Below are 18,117 nucleotides of genomic sequence, written 5' to 3' on the forward strand. Positions count from 1 at the left end.
TCTTCGAGCCTGCTCCGACATGTGGACGCGCTCGCGGTGGCAGTCCAGTGGTGCGCTCTCGCTGGAGAGGCTTCTGGCTGAGGAAGTTTCTGTAAAGTGAGTCAACGCGGCGCGCGCGCGCACACACGCACACACGCACACACAGGGAGGACGCCAACCCTGCTCCAGCCGCCTGCCCGGATCAAATGCTGGGCTCTCCACCCCCTCTCCCCTCGTCTTCCTCCTCCAAGGACGCCGCCGGACCCAGAGACAACTTCACTTCGACCTCCTCGTCGCAACCGCCGAGGATTTGAGTTTTGTTTTGTCCTTCGCACGCCGGGGACGGTCCCCGTCGCCCTGGCGCGGCTCTTCTTTTCCTCGTTGGGATTAACGCGGCGCAGGGTGCAATGAAAGTGACGGTGTGCTTCGGGAGGACCCGGGTGGTCGTCCCGTGTGGAGATGGGAATATACAAGTCCACAGCCTCATCGAGCAGGCGGCCATGAGGTACAAGAAGGCGATCGCGAAGGTAAGCCCCAGCGCGCAGCCCCGCCGCTTTGCGGAACGTCCCGCGGAGCCTCGACATGGCGCGTTTTTTCCCCTCCACAGGCAAAAGAAGGAAAGCCAAGTGGCTGCCCCGCTGTTATCCGGAGCCCTGTGAGGGACCCACAGGGGCCCCCCTGGAGGAAGGAGTGGGGAAACTATTCATTGCAATATCGAAAGTGACGCTGTGGAGGGCAGATTTCTCTACGAGGAATCCTCCCCACAACAACACGGTGTTGAAGCATATGGACCGCTCTGTGTGGGCTGTCAGGGAAACAGTTGTGCTGGCCTCAAAAGTGTGCAAGAGTGCACGGAGTTCATCCAGGTGTGTGTGTGTGTGCCAGTATTAGGCTGTCACCGTTTGGTCAACCACACACACACAAAAATAGACTATAGGTTATTCCTGAGTTACAAATATAATCTACTATCATGTAGGTACACTGTTGGATGCACATTGTAAACCGTATGTGTGTGTATCTGTGAGTGTGTGTGAGTGTGTGTCCTAATCCGTTGTTAGTTAAAACGTGCAAGAGGCCATGTGCATAGGTGGAGGAACACTGCTTGGGACTCATTGCTCTCGTTGCAGTTACACGCTGACCAGAAAATAAGTTTTAAAGTTTTAAAGCTCATCCAAGTTTGTGGACTACGGAGGTCGAGGGAACGCACAAGTGTGTGGAACCCCCTCTGCCAAGTTTGAATAAGCCCTGAGTATGACACTGATTGCTTTTCCCTTCATGTGGGTTTCTAGTGGCTGCGCTCCGAGGCCCATTAACTGACGAATGAATGACCTCAAGTGAGGCACTGTTCCCGTGGTTAGAGACAGCGCTCTCTCTTTGCCATGTGGTGTTACCGTGCAACCTCTTAGCAAGGCACTGGAGCACCTGCACTCAAAAAAACGATTCAAGCCCTTCTTAGAGGTGACACATTTAAATATTGTTTGATACATTTAAATAAATCAATTACAAAACGAAGATATTTATATTGAATGGGTGTAACACAAAATGTAGGAATACTTTCATTTATTAGATTTATTTAGGTTTCACTCACAAAAACGATTCAAGCCCTTCTTCGAGGTGACACATTTAAATATTGTTTGATACATTTAAATAAATCAATTACAAAAATAGATATTTATATTTAATGGGTGTAACACAAAATGTATGAATACTTTCATTTATTAGATTTATTTAGGTTAGATGGTGTGCATATCAACTCAAAATACATGTGTTTCATTGAGGACTACCCTTTGTGCATGCGCCTTCTGAAAATCAGTTGTTTGCATGAGGTGAAGATACTTTCAGGGCTGTACGGTGGTGTAGTGGCTAGCACTGTCGACTCACAGCCAGAGGGCCGTGGGTTCAATTCCCAGTCGGGGTGTTCCTTCTCTGTGGAGTGTGTGTATTTTTTTAGTTAGTTAGTTTATATTTTGAGTTGGACAACACAAATTAATTTAATTTAATGAATATCGTTATTTTATTTGAGATGTATTTGATACAAATGAGTTGGACTAACTTAATTACATTGTATTGCACTGATGTGCTAAATTTGAGATGGAGTTGCATATAATTATTGGATGGAAAACCTGCCAACAATTTAATTGAGTTCATCCAATGAGTCATTTCTTTGAGTGTGGACCGACCCCCTCTCTGTTGGAGAGAGACATCCCAGAGTGAGGCCATGGCATGGTCTGGGTTTGATGGAACACAATCAATGTTTTTTCCCCCTCTTCAGCACATTTCTCAGAGAGGCTTCACTTCACACTTCAGCTCCATGGCGACAGGTGAAATACCGTCGACCTCCTGGAAAATATTCCCATTGATTCATATTCATGCGTCGGCAGTATATCTTTACCACCGAAGCCAAACGGTGACAAAGTAGGTCGACGTTAACGCTTGTGCTTCAAGAACACTTCCTCCTTGCAGACACACACACACACACAGAGACACACTCCCCCCCCCCCCCCCCCCTGTTCACCAGTGCTGGTTGTGTTTTCCATGGTTCAGCAGAACGGAGGCGACTGGTCCATTGATCCATGCAGTGTAAATGTAGAAGTGTCGGTTTCCCCTCTTGGCTTCGGGGTCAACATAACTACTGTATCACAGGCCAAGACCTTTGGACTACAGGAAGATGAGTTCAGGTCACATCAGTTGTCATCAGGTCCAGATGGCATATCTGGGCGAGTACTGAAGACCTGTGCTAACCAGCTAGCTCCAGTGTTCACCACAATATTCAACCTCTCTCTCTGATCCTGGGTCCCCCATACTGCTTCAGAGATCAAGAGATCCCTGTGTGCCCAAATGTGCTAAAGCTTCTGATGATGTGAGACTGTGGTGGCCGTGGCCACCACCCTCATGAAGAAATGAAATGCTGAGAGGACTACATCTTCCTCCATTCTCCTTCCCCCCCCTCCTTCCTCCATGGACCCGCCTTACAGATCAAACCCATCCAGATGCTGTCTCCAGTGCACTCCACACTCACTCTCACTCTCTGCCTCTCCAGAGGGGGGGCATGTGAGGACTACTGTTCTGATTATTCATCAGCTTTCAACACCATAGTCCCCTCAGACGACTGCTCAGCTTGGCCGGCAAACTGATTGAGCTGCTGTGCTTGTGCTTGGATCCTGGAGACCCTGACCAGGTGACCAGGACACCAGTGGGGTGGATCCCCCCAGACTCACTCCCCCCCCAGGATCCCCCCCCCAGGGCTCCCCCCCTCAGCCTCCCCTCCCCACACATGACTGTGGCCAGGTTCAACTCTTCAACCAAGTTTCAGATCAAGTTTGGTGGTGGTGGTGGTGGGTGGGCACATCTCCCGGCACGGGGAGAGCCTGGAGGAAGAGGAACTGAGGCTGATGGTGCCAGGTCAACAGCCATGTCACTCTGGTGCCAAAACAAAGATTTCATCATGGGAACTTTAGAAGGGAGGAACAACAAGGACGGAACTGGGGGATCGCAGGACTACTGTGGAGAGGGTGGTGGAAGGGGTAATAAAGTACACACTGGGGAGAGGGGACATGGTCAAACATCACAGACATCTGACATCACCGGCAAAGTGAGGCCTCTACCACCTCACCTCAGGCAGCTCAGGCAAGTGAGGAAGGATAAAGTTCCCTCCTGGTCCTTCTCTCCATCTACTCTGAGAGTCGGAGCAGAGCATCACAGCCTGGTGCTGCTCTGCTCTGCTCTGACAGGAAGACTGCTCCGCACAGGGCTTTGCAGAGAGCACTGGAACGGAACCCCCACTGAGCCAGACTTAGGAGGTGCAAGGAGGTGCAACCAGAGCCCACCAGGGGAGAGCCATCCTCACCACACATCCACACCAGCTGCTGCAGACTGTTTCAGCTGCAGGCGCCTGGCCTGCGCTCACAGAGAGAACGCTGCAGACGTGCAAGACAGAGGCCATCAGGACATTTCAGGCCTCTCAACTCCGACCTCACCCCCACCCCACACCCACCACAGCACACACACACACACACCACACACACACACACACACACACACACACACACACACACACACACACACACACTTTGTAAATAATTTTGTAAATAGTGCTTGCACATTCTGCTGAGTTTGCACATCTGTGCTGAGCATTGCCACTTGCCCACATGTAAACATCTTGAATCTTGAATCTTGAATCTTGAATCTTGTATAACATTCCCGCAGTTTACGGCCGCTTCGACGCGTAATTCCCATGAAGGATCAGTCGTTCAGCTTTAGCATGAAGAACAGAGAAACATTTGACCAGTGAAGTAGGCGTCCGCCACAGTTCAGAAGCCTCAGATTGCAGAAGCATATTTTACACCTGAGGATTGTTTAACCCTCCTGTTACCTTAACATTTACTCACATATTTTACCCTCGGGGTCAATTTGACCGCAGCAATTAAAACCTCCAGAAAATTAATAGAATTAATATTGTTTCCCAAGTTTAAGTGTGAGGTACTTTATGTTTGTTTGTTGACTACCTAAATAGCCCTTTAAATATATAAAAAAGTTGATATTTCTTATATGTTTGACACAGTGAAAAACAGCCTGGGGTCAAATTGACCCCAAAGAACACCGACGTTAAACATTGAATGGGGTCAAATTGACCCTAAAGGTAACAGGAGGGTTAAAAGAAGAAAAGTGTGGGTGACGCCGGTTTGTATTCGTATGGGATACAAGCGGCACACTAGAATAAGTAAGCTATAAACACGAAGGACGCTTGTCGTTTGATTAAGGAGGGGAAAAAAGAGTTGCTTGGAACCGCACCAAACAGTGAAAGGTGTGAAAGCCCCTTTTAGAGGAACTCAAGATTGATCACCATTTTATCTGGAGACAAACTCATATAAGAAACACTGCCCCGCACGTCGGGCTTCAGCAACGACATCACGTCCGCCTTCTTCTCTACCTTCCTCCTCTATACTTAAAGCGGATCTCACGCCTCCACCTACACTCTGATGCATTTATCTCCCTCTCCATTGCGCGGGAACCATCTGGGGTTGCAAAGATATCCGTCACATGTGTTGGAGAGGCTGTGATGCTTTTTACATCATTTCTTTTTGCGGCCTGTAATCTCAGTTGTGTGTAAAACTTCTCCTTTCGGAATGAGCTCAGCCCAATGAAGACCATGTCACAGGCTGTTCCAGCTTACCGCATCTTCTCCGGGGTCTCCCGAGGCCTCCGTCACAGCCTGAGTGGGACCAGGATGTACGAATCAATCAAGCCCTGGAGCACCGTTACGCTCAGAGTCGATCTGGACTCCAGTATGCACGGTCATGAAGGAGTCGCGCCAATTGGCTTTTCAAGCTTCTCATCCTGCCTTTCGGTGCCCCATTTCTGTTGTTTTCAGCACTTGGCCAGTCAAGTAATAACTGAGTCCTTACCACATTTATTTGAGTCACGTAAGCAGGAGCAATATGACGATTTTTGTTGTTGTGGTGGGCTTTCCTTTTTGCCATACGAAACAACGCGTAGATGTGACTGGGAGGTTCGTCTGTTTTCCCATTTAGAGCACCGGCTGAGACGTAAAGCTAAATACTATTTGAAACATTCAGACACTGGATCCCTAATTTGTGGCTCTAACACTCGGACAGACGGCGACTCAGGATCCCATTTGTCTCCTACCTTCCCAAAGTTACTCAACCTAAATGGTGGCTAAGGCCTTCAAAACACATAAGTGGCCTTTCCCCCTCACTATATTCCACAAATTCAGGCTTTGTAGACGAGTCACAGCGAAGTCAAGTTGTTGAAATACAGATGGAGAAGACTGAAGCACTCCTCCTCTCTGATTACACGCCACATCAGCAGCATCTGATGAGCATGTGTCCTTTGGTTCCAGGATGTCTGAAGACAAGTCCACGAGGTTATCATGTATCTTTATAGCACGTACACATGCATCTGACCTCAATCATAATAGAGTAAAAGGTGGTAAACGTGGTTGTTTAACAGTCACCGTGTCCACAGCTGACAGAGTGATGTAACTGTTAAACCGAGATAAAGTAACAGTTGGAATCATCTGTATAAGCATACAGACTGGAAGCACGAATAGAAGTTTTTACACCGTTTTTTGGATGAATTAAACTCATTAGTAACATTTAGAGATGTGCTTGAATCCAGGCTAACTGCTTCCCCTTTTGTTTCCAGCATTTATGCTAAGCTAAGCTAATTGACTACTGGTGGGAGCTTTATATTTAGCGTACAGCAAGTAAAAGTGTTCCCCCCAAAAATGTCAAACTATGTTCAAGCCTTATTTAAAAAAAAAAAAAAGTTAACTTTGAAGTATTTGTTAGCATTAGAGTCCTGGGTAGACGTACTACGATTGCGGCTTAACAGCTGTGAATCTTTTATTTATTTGTTCATTTAAAGTGTTTTAAGTTAGAAGTGCAAAACATCCGTGTAGATTCTGCAACACAATACAAACAGAAATGGGGAAGACAGTCTGCCCCAGGGCAGCTGTGGCTACTGATGTAGCTTACCACCACCGGGATGACTGTGTGTATGACTACTGGACTCTGGACTCTGTAAGCGACTTCGGGTATTGAGAGAAGCGCTATATAAAATTGAATGTTATTATTATTATGTTAAGTGCATATTTTTCTTGTGCTGCATAAAGTAACAGGCCTTTTCCACTTCAAAGAACCAAATGGCAGCAACAGATGCAACATATTGTCTGACCAATGGCTGTGCAGTAAATCTTCCGTACATCGACTCGGAGCCGCGGCGTGGTCACGCTGACTGCACGCCTAGCCGGCGGCCTGCTGCTGCTGACCCCTCATTGTTGTCATTTCAAAGCAAGTTGGCTGTTGAGCAACCGTCTGCTCGACCTGGTGAGAAACAAACACGACGTTGGAGAGCCGCTCCCTACAGCAATGTCTTGAGAACGAGACTCTTGTCTGCTGCGGGGCAAAGCTAGGACAAGTTAGCATCTGTCTGTGACATGATGTTGGAAGCACCACGCTGATTGTTGATTTTGGAGTGGAAAAAAGGGAAAACAGGACACCCTTTAAAACACAAACATCTTTGTTTCCAGGCCTTTTCAAAGAAGTGACTATAGCAATGGCGTTACGTGGAAAGATCCCACAAGCACCACTTCTCTGTTCTGGGAACCATCAGCCTCCACCAAAAGTACAACAAGAGTGTTTAGTCCTCATCTATTCTCAGATGAGGGCTCAACAATAAAGAGCCGCTGCACGGAAACGCAGCGCAAAGAGAAAGTGGCGCTGCGAGGGTTGTCGGTGCTCAATAGCTCACGACGCTCAGCGGCTCCCTGCTTGTATAATGGCGAGGAGCTGCTGTGTGTGAGCGTGAATATTAGAGTAGTGGAAGGTAATTGGGGGGGTATTAAGTGAGTGGACTGTACAAGGCGGAGCCCTGGAGGGTGATGGGATGCACTGTGATTGATGGTAACTGAGTAAGAGTTGGTCCGGTTCAACTGTGGTCAAGCAGCAGCGATTTTCTAGAGTTTATCTCCATCTCAGCAGGGAACAAAGGATTCTCTTCTGGCCTTTCCCTTCAGTTTGCTATACCTTTGCTTCATCTCTCTTTTCTTTCTTCCTTTCTTCTCCTTTATGGTTTTCCAGCCGACTGAGCAGCGTCCTTGCTTTCGTGCTCACTCCTTCCAGGGGAATACTTGCCTGCCAGTCTTTGACTAAAACACCACACACCCGCTGCTCCCGAATCACGAGTTTAAGTTTTGCCCAAGCATCCCAGAAAAGATGTTCGTAACCCCCGGCCTGCGCCGCACGTCCGTTCTCATTGCTTTCAGCGGAGATCTGAGACAGAGGTTTACTCAATGTGAAGTTTCTTGCTTTTAAAACCAGCATGTCAAAGAGGGAGATCACCTCAGGTGCAGTACAGAATCTGTAGCAATAATACAACTTGCAGAAAACACATTGTACAGTGAAGAATAGCCTGCAAACCCGTGGAGCCTGGTACAGCCTGTTTATTGTTGTATGGTGGTGACAGTAAATGTTGGAGCAGACTAGTTGTTAAAAACTATTCTAAAAATAGAGATCTTCATTCCTTCATTGTAAGTATAGTTCAGCAGGGTAGAAACGTATACAGTACTGTACAGCCCACAAGTAGCTGGACAATGACGTGCTCTTTTGTTATTTTCCACCCAAGCACATTTAGAAAGGACTTAAAACAGACTACAGGGTTTATTTTTGTTGTTGTTCTCATTCATATTGGAAAAACGGTTTGTGTTGGTGCACAGTGAAGCACAATGATCGTAAGCATAAAGAAGGAGTAGTATGAAGTACTTGTTTATTGACGAATATTTGAGATATTCTTTACTGAAAAATGTATTTACAAATTAACCCTTGTGTTGCCTTCTGGTCATTTTGACCCGATTCAATATTTAAATAATTTTCTGAGATTTTTAATATAGGGGTCATTGATTGAGGGTAAATTAAAAATAAATAGAAAAATATAAGGGTAACAGGAGGGTTAAACATTGAATCGGGTCATATTGACCAAGTGTGAAGGAGAATGGTGAATTTTGAATAGATCAGAATTGACAGAAGGGCAACACAAGGGTTAATTTGTAAATACATTTTTCAGTATATCTATCTACAAATATTCATTTCATACTACTCCTTTATACTACTATTTATGCTATTGGATCATTGTGCACCACACGCAAACCGCTTCAAAAAGGATGATTTACAACAACAACAAAAACAACAAAAATAAAAAAAAGTCCTTGTTTTGCTTCCTTTCTAAATCTAAAAAGAATTAAGAAAGAGGCGACATGGTGGCTTGAGTGTTGACAGAGAAAAACATCGGTCCAAAATGTGTTGGTTGGAGGCTGCAATGTATTTGTAACCAAAATATTAAGCGATTGTTTGAGTTTAACTTGTCCAATTTAAATCTGGGGACTATGTACAAAAAGGTCCCTACACAGTTTCTCTGTTTTTTTCACAGACACAAACGCCGTCAAACCTTCGGTCTACGTTAGTGCGGCTTGAGAATTTGAGAGCTCTGCCGTACAACCTGCCTGGCTGGCGAGCTTCCGTACTCACGCGGACGGCATCAAGGACAATGAGGCGACGCAGAGGCCCTTATCTTTCCCAAACAGTGTCTCTCGTCAGGGCCAAGCCGAGAGGGCTTCAGGGCTTCCCCGCTGGCGAGCATGCATGTTAGGTGTACACACAGGTGCTGATATAGATATACTAAATGCTATGCACACCACACATGCATGCAAAGATGTGTGGCTGCTCAAGGCAAAAAGCATTAAACGTTCTCTGGACGCTGGATTGAAAGCATTGAGCTCCAGTGTTTCAGGCGACTTTTCTGACTGTCGCTGCTGAAGACAGCAATGCAAGCCGGCCGCATGCCATCACGGTAACTGCCAAAACCGGAGTAGGCCACAGAAATGCCAAGCCTCTGCGTGACCACTTGTCTGGCTACATGTATTTAATGTTGGGGGCATTCAGGGTCAGTTTCTGTTGTCGCCGCTGATGTGGTTTGACTAGTTTACTATTTTCTTCTGTTTACATTCTTTGGTTTGCTGTGTTTAGACATTGGCCTTGGTTCTACATAACAGAAATTCCCTTTTGTTGTCAAATCATTCACACATTCAGCAGCACCGAATAGCGTGGCAAGAAGCTCAAGGGGAATTTGTGGGTGTGTACATGGATTCCATAGCCATGTTTCCAATGCCGTCATATGCGTGTTCTTCAACGAGAATTTCTCTCCCGCATAACACGTTTTGGCCACACTGACACGTCGAGCACAGGCTCTCCCGGCAGCGGCCTTGTGACGCCTGGGACTCGCCGGTTCAGATAACGGAGCTACTGATTAGCCTGTACCGGTCGAAGCGAAACAATATCAGCACTGCACTGCACTTGATCTTGCGTAACTTAGACGTTTGCTTGTGTCGTGAGGCTTCTCGTCACAGCACCAGAGAGTCAGAGCCTCCGAAACGTCACGGCGTTCCTGTTTGTCCAATGTGGTGGTGAAAGTTGTTCCGATGAAATGTTGCAGCTGCTTTTTGATGCTCTGACAAAACAGCATTTTGTTATTATTGACCCAGACACACATTCTCCTGATCTGGAGGCAGCTGCGCACAACCGCTCTGCCACAACGGTGCAACAATAGCTTAGATTGTTTTCTTTTTTCTCTCATCTCTCTTTCTTATCACTCTATGCTTCCCCCTCTCAATCCATTCCCATTCACCTCTAACGCTCCCTTTTGTTATCACAGATTAGTCACCAGAAGATAATGGCTTTGCTTTGGGAAGGTTAGCATTAAGCTCCTTTCATGTAATTATGTTGACCTGGCTGGTAGCCACATATGTGGAGTCAGAAGAATTGGTTTTGCCACCGCCAACTGAGACACAGGAGAGAAAGGCAGAATAAGTGGTAATCTTTAGTCATACAAAAAACCCTTACGGATAAGGCTGCTCAATCTTAGAGGTTTATTGTTCCTCCTAACCCGTTTTATGTCCTCTGTCTTCTTTTCTGCTATATTCAAGATTCACTGCCTGTTGGTTGGGAGTTGAGAAAATGTAAAAAAGCTAATTTTTCCTGTGCTGTCAAACCAACCCTCTCCATATTCTGATACATATGGCTGAAAGTTGGACCACATAATCCATCTTTAATTTTTGGAGACATTGTTCTTTCATTGAACAATTGGGCAAGGTAACACGCTGTTCAAATTAATTGTATTTCATGTGGAAAGGTCCAACTATATGCTTGCTAATGCTGCTAAAATGGAAAAGCACTTTCAACCCAACACAATCTGAAAGGGTGTTTTGAAAGCTTCCACTGTCTACACGTTGCACGTCTTAACATGGCCCCCACCCCCTGTTTCTGCAATTAAAATGTACACAGGCATTACGTTTCCATTCAGTAATGGTATAGGCTTCTGTCGATCCACTTTTTACCCAGAAGAAGCTCCCAGATCTGACTCTGTGAAGAGGAGAAGCTTTCCCTCAGCTTTTATATATTTATATATATAGAGGGAAAATTACTCTGGCGACAGAAATAATAAAAATTGGTTCACTTAAACTACAGTGGGTGCAGCCAGGGAAACACAGCCCGGCAACCTAACGGTATGAATTATACAAACATATTGAAGGTTAGTCAGGGTAATTGATGACTTTTGATCATCAGCAATATTTCAGGTAGCGGCAAGAAAGAGAGATTTATGATCTCAGCCGCTTCTTGCTCTCTTGCTTTTACAACAGGCTTTAATGTTTCTAAGCCAGAATATTAATAGTTAGAATGATTCCGCAACATCTAACTCAACCACCAAGATTATTCATGCACTGAGAGCAGTTCGCCTGCTTGAAAAAAAAAGAAGAAAACTCCAGTCTACTCTTATTTCAGAGCTGTAGGACATGGATCGGTGGTTCATATGACATGCTTCACTGGCTGGCCGACCACATAGTCAAAGAAGTGGAGTGGTCTCCATTAACAACCCACCAGCCATGGTGTGGGGAGAGCCGTATACTGTACATTTGCTTAACTTATCCATGAAGTCTGTGTTGTTCCACATGATGACATAGTTGCATCGCCCAAGGAGGTTGTAATTTTGGTTCAGTTAGTCTGTTTTTCATTAGAGTTAGGGAAAATCTACGGGCTCGATTTGGTGATAGGGTTTCGTATCGGCAACAAAAGAACCAATTAAATGTTGGCGTAAATCCGAATCACGGGGCGGATTCACAAATATTTTTGATTCGGATAAGACTTAGGCTATTTCCATTTTCATTTTGGGTACAGTAGCCCTCTGAAGTGCCTCAAGTTGTTGCTCTTATTTTTCTCACCCCACGCCTCAGTGAGATGACAATTCCTGCCTCCAGCTGGATCCAACTGTGTGTGCAAGTTGTAGCAAAGGCCAACTATGTGGTTTGCGGTGTTTCGACATGCAGGCCACGCCAGGCCCTCCTGGGTGTGATCCACTGTTTTGTCAACAGCTTATTTCTGTGGCCACGATTGCAGTTACTGAAGCACAAGTGCCGTGTGTTTGTCGAGGAATTAAGAACAAGACATTGTAATGATTGTCTTGTAGATGGAAGACCTGAAACATTTATACGTAACCTTATGTATTGACAAGGCGATGTTCTAGTCCCTTTCCTTTTGCGGTGAAAGAATATTCAGTTTGTAGCACGAGGACAGAATTCCATTCATCTAGATACTTTATTTTTAAACTTTAATTGGATGCTTATTAAATCAATCTGTCCAAAGAACTGACACCCCGAAAAAAAGTCAACAACCCTAAATTAAAAATGAAAACAACTTTAAAAATCTAAATACAGTATTAGAATTTGAAAATGTTCTCAGTCTAAAAGCTTAAGCTGCAATAGAGACCTTGACTTTTAATGGCAAGCAAAGCACAGGTGGAACTAAGAACTTTTAACGAGGGCTATGTTCCATTGATGTGTATCAGTAAGTCATGACGGTGAGTCAGTGTTCACAATACCAAGCCCACAGAGCAAGTACACATGCATGGAATGCAGCCCAATGTTAGGCCATTAATTACCCCTCAGCGGTTATGACTAGTAATTTTTTGTGAAAAAGATAATCTATGTTTTTTCCCCCTTCTTTTTGGCCCTGAATTCGCAGAACAACTTCTAAAGGAGCAGACAGACAGAAAGCCTGGACATACTGTGGCTTTATTAATGAGGCAGCCAGCCATTGCTAGCTTGTTAGCACGCGAGTGGCTGTTTCACACCCAGCAGAAATTGAGCAACGTAAGCATTCATTTAAAGTTGTGTTTCTGGTCAGCTGACAAATGTAATTCCAGGTTATTTTAACTCTGTTTTATGAAGAAATTCATCTCGTAGCTTGCTCTACTGTCTTCACCAGCTAGCCATCTTACTGCTAACAGTTTGCGACAAACTAGCTCCCTGTTGCTGCGAATGAGCTAAAGATGCTAACATTATGCTTTTAGCCTTCGACAGTTGAGTGATACTTATTTGTGTAGCGTTATTTGTTGCTGTGAAAGAAATTGCCTTCAAACACGATGCGCAAAATAGATGAAAATAACCCTAAACTAAAGATGATAAACATGTTCTAAAAGTAGAAAATAAAAATAATTCCATAGCAAGGAATGCACATGTGGAAGTAAGAGCTTTAACGAGGGCTCTGTTCCACTTACCTGTAGCCTATCAAAGTCATGACAGTGAGCCAGCATTCACAATATACTAGACCCGCAGAGAGAGTAAATAAAGATGGCTGTGTTGTTTCTTCGTGTTGCTGGCCAGCTGACCAAAGTAAGTCCATCATTTATTGTCCTTGAAGCTCTGTTTCTGGAGAAACTGTGTGTGGCTCTTAGCTTGCGAGGGTCAACTTCCTTCTCCAGATAGCTAGCATAGCCTACTGCTTAATGGGTTTGCCTCGACCTCACAAGCTGCCTCTTGCTGCAAATTAGCTCAAGGTCCAAAATGCTGCTGTTAGTTGACAGTTCTACAGTTGGGTAATACATATTTGCGTGTGCTTGTTACTATGAGCGGCCTGTGTCACACTCACACTGTAATGGACTGTATTTATTTGTTCACGTGTCAAAACGTGAACAAAAACAAGCTTTAGCTTACTAAACTACTTTTGTTACTCTTGTGTCTATACTGTTTCACACAGGCTACTTTTACAAACACTGCTACAGCAGGTTTAATGTGCTACTCAGAACAAATTACATTTGTTATCTCTTCTCACCTCTCTTTCTTTTTGCTTTTCTTTGCCGTCTTTATCACAGATGTTATCTCTCCCTGCACGACTCCCTTCTCAGCCTCAAGGGAAAAGGTCAAAAACGGTCTTTTAGGTAATTTGTCTTTCTCTCTAACCTGACATGCACTATCTTTGAGTCAGGATATCCTTTCTTTTGATCGTGAGGTGCACACAACGAAGCATCCTAATCCTTCTGTGAAGGTTTTTAGATTATCTGTTGGCTCCATTGACTATGCATGGTGCAATAGTTTTAACCTAGAGACAGATATTTGTCAGAAGGGATATTAAATGGTAAGATTTTGCTTGAGTGCAGGCTTCCCCAAAACACAGTACCTCTTCGGGGATTCAGTGCAATGCTCACAACCACGTTGTAAATACCGATCTTGAGCACCATATGAAGAAACGCTGTCTGTACATGCTGTAAAAAAAATTCTGTTGCATAAGCATTATTAGTTTGGAAGTTTAGAATGACTTGATTGTGCAATATAAGATTTGGAAATAGCCTACAACTTCAAAGTGGTCCTGTGGCTTTGTCTGTCATTGGCTTTTGACCCCACGAATGCACTCTGGGCCTTTCAACCCTCGTACACGACACATGCACAGAGTCTTTCTTTCGGTGGATAAAGTAAATATACATAGTTGTGTTTAGGCATTTATAGTCCGTGGCTGCACAAAGCTTTTTATCAAACATCGTTCAACCTACATTTGATTTTGTTAGATGAGCTTGAATGACGGAAAACTTAATCAGCAATAGGTAATTCAGCATAGTTGTGGAATCATTGTAATTTTCTATCAATACTAGCAGAATACAATACTAATTTCTCGGATACTAGTATACTAATAGGACACTAAAATAGAAATTGCCAAAGTTGTCAATGTGTTGAGACTTAACAACTTAAGTAAAGAAAGTAAAATATCTAATTCCAAGAGGTTTTTCAGCCCAAATTTAATTTTAAATTGGGTTTGGCTTTAGGACTTTTTAACATTCATTATTCATTTAGTATTCATTATCAGCATCAACTTAATTGTTCATGCTGTTGTTACAGCAGTTCCCTGGATGCAGTTAAACCTGATTAACTTAGAGGTGCCTGGTGTCTTTCAAACCGCTCATCTATTGATCTGCCATAATTGTCCTCATGATCCATTCCCTAATGGTCTGGAATGTATTATTTTGTCTGTCAAGCTCAGGGCACTACTTTATTACCATTGCAAAATAACTGAATAATCTCTCCCGTGTGCTAAAGTCACTTCCTTTAGTTTCCATTGTTTTGCATACGCTGCAAACACATCTGCAACCAAACCTGCTCTTTTACGAAAAGTATCCGTCTGTTTGAAATAGGATATCACATTGAAACATTTTTGCAATATACAGGACTGTCTCAGAAAATTAGAATATTGTGATAAAGTTCTTTATTTTCTGTAATGCAATTAAAAAAACAAAAATGTCATGCATTCTGGATTCATTACAAATCAACTGAAATATTGCAAGCCTTTTATTCTTTTAATATTGCTGATTATGGCTTACAGCTTAAGAAAACTCAAATATCCTATCTCTAAATATTAGAATATCATGAAAAAGTATACTAGTAGGGTATTAAACAAATCACTTGAATCGTCTAATTAACTCGAAACACCTGGAAACACATTTTCAAATGTTTGATTTTGTTTTGCTGTTATAAATCTTTTTTTTTACTTGGTCTGAGGAAATATTCAAATTTTATGAGATAGGATTTTAGAGTTTTCTTAAGCTGTAAGCCATAATCAGCAATATTAAAAGAATAAAAGGCTTGCAATATTTCAGTTGATTTGTAATGAATCCAGAATGCATGACATTTTTGTTTTTTTAATTGCATTACAGAAAATAAAGAACTTTATCACAATATTCTAATTTTCTGAGACAGTCCTGTATACAGTTTGCACTATTGCTCATTGAAATTTCAAAACATCTGCGAACTAACATATCCCCTCAAACATCCATACAGAACTGTGAAATGGAAATAGCATGCTCAGGGCGACAGGAGAAACATAAATCCTGAATGTTAGATGTGCTTTGACGTTGGCGGGACAGTGGGATATCACAGTCATTTGGACCAATTTATTGGCAGTCTGAACAGAGGGATAGGAAAAGTTTGCTACTATGCTAAAGTGGATTCCTTTCTTTGTGAAGTTAATGAACGCAAGGGAAAATGTTTTGGCAGGTTTTGTGCTATGGAGCTTAAAGTATTTGAAATTGAAGTTAGGACATGCGGAGAATTCACTCTTGTGTGTTCTCACGGCATTGTGGAAATATACGAAAGCAGTCAGGGATTCAGTGGGGCATAATTGATGAAAGATCTTTTACCATAGATTGGGTTGTTTCTGGTGTGTTCCAGTTCAATAGTCCTATCATGTGGATGAGGAGGGTTTTGAATATTCTCACTTAGGACCCTCAGCTGAAAATCACTGATACATACTAAAGATGTTTGGCAGACATCTGGTAAAATTCATGACTTGCATACATCTAGTTTTTATTTGCTGATGCAATTTTTCCGGTTTGTTGCTATTAATTGCTATTCGACTTTGGCTGTAGCGTCACTTAGCACGGCCATTTGAGTAAGTTAATGAGTTCTTCATTGCTCTCCAATAAGGACAATTTTGTGATTGCAGATCAAGGCTACCAAGTTATTTTAGGGAGAAATTATTCAGAGATAACTCTGTCTTTTTGTCATGTCGCCCGAGATGCCTTTTATTTGAAATGACATGCACCTAGAAGAGCTAGAGTATGATGATGCATGTTTTTGTTGTTTGTCTCATGGACACCTGGGTGAGCCAAATCAAACACAAGGCTGCAAGGATGGCTCCACGATATGGTCAATATCTGACCGCAATCTGGCTTGGCGCTGGGACAAATTGAAAACAATAGTGAGTCCATGTTGTTTGATGATGTTGTGGTTTGTTGGTTTCATCTATGTTTGCCAGAAGAAAGCGAACAGCACAAACATCATGCTGAAAAATCAAATGATCTTGATTTGTTGAATTATAAAACCATATTATTGCTGACATTGCTCTATCTTTGTGCACTTAGTGTCGATAGACTGACATAAAGGTGCTGGTGTTCAGTCGTTGTGCAGAAGATGCTTTGGTGTGGAGACAGATGCACCAACGAGATCGTCCCCAAACGCTAAGCTGTGGGCTCAAGGCTAGACGTAGCATGACACCGTGTTTCTGCAAATGAGTTGTAAATTCAGCTCATCTGGTTTGGATGGACAACATAAAGATTTCACGGATGAATATGTTAAGACACTGATTTATCTGCACAGAGTAATTTCCTGCCCAGACGTTTTTTTCTGGTCACATGACATGTTTCAGAATGATAAGTTGTTACTTGGTCCTTGAAATGGGTTCAATCAGCACAGAGTAATGAAGTGCGGCTGGAAGACATGGGAACTATTTAAATGTGAAATTGGTGTCGGTCACAGTGCGTTCATGTGTTTGTTCTGACCTCTCTGAGTGAGTTATGATTCATTGGTGTAATCACTTTTTTAAATATAACTAGGAGCTTCACATTCCATTACCCTTGGACCAAGTAGTACCTGTGATAATGTCCTGCAGTCTAAGGAATCTCAAACAGTTCTTTTGACATTTAAGAACTTGTAGGACTAAAGTCTTATGGTCTTAAACCTCATTGTCTTATAACAAAAACATTAGTGAAAGTTAGCATGCTAAACATGTTTTGTCTTTATCGCTTCATTAGAACAATTGAGGCTTACTTGAAAGATGTCATGAGGAACCATGGGTTGGTATTCGTGTTTCTGCTCGGGCTACAGTACCTTGATAATAGATGGATCTGTGCTCCTCGTCTGTTTTCTGAGGCTGTGAGGATGCTGACTTGTCACTCACAGGCCAACCTCCTCACACCCTATGATTAGGGATCAGTAATGCCTCAGGGTAGGAGACTGCCTGTAAATAGCATCTGCTTCCTGCAAACAGATTCCCACATCTCCAAAACGTGCATAATGAAAGTGAACAGATATGATGCTGACTGTGCAGCGTTTGGTTGAGTGAAAATACATCGACTGCATTCAATTCTACAGATGTGTATATAGGAGGGAATGTATTTGCAGGATATAATTGTGCTTTTTCTCAATACAAAAAAAATATCAAAACAGTGTGCCTTTTTTGTGCATACATGTGCATTTATTAATAAAGAAAGTGGTCTATGCCTTCAGAGAAATGCAGTAGCCTAACTCTTGAAAACAGTCAGAACTTTACTGTGAGCATAAAAGGGTTCTCTCTTCACCTATGTCAGTTGTAGCTTTTCACTTCAGCCCAGTCGATTTTTTGCAGAATGCAGATTGTCTGTGGGTGTTAGGTGTCTTAGATTACATTACACCACCACAGCGTCTTCTGTCTGTTGTACGTCTGACTGAGAACTCGTGTCACACAACACATGTGTGTGTATGTTTGT

At 43.3% G+C, this 18,117-nt stretch overlaps 1 protein-coding gene across 1 annotated transcript in view; it reads left to right on the forward strand.

The window, feature by feature from the left end:
* The window catches only part of pard3aa (par-3 family cell polarity regulator alpha, a), a 337,003-nt gene continuing 318,886 nt past the window's right edge, over window positions 1-18,117 (forward strand). The window contains exon 1 of the mRNA XM_056433473.1: window positions 1-506. Coding sequence (XP_056289448.1) covers window positions 387-506 — 120 coding nt within the window. The 5' untranslated portion in view covers window positions 1-386. The remainder of the gene's footprint in view (window positions 507-18,117) is intronic.

This window comes from Pseudoliparis swirei, chromosome 16, assembly GCF_029220125.1.
Source record: "Pseudoliparis swirei isolate HS2019 ecotype Mariana Trench chromosome 16, NWPU_hadal_v1, whole genome shotgun sequence".
NCBI classification, from domain to species: domain Eukaryota; kingdom Metazoa; phylum Chordata; class Actinopteri; order Perciformes; family Liparidae; genus Pseudoliparis; species Pseudoliparis swirei.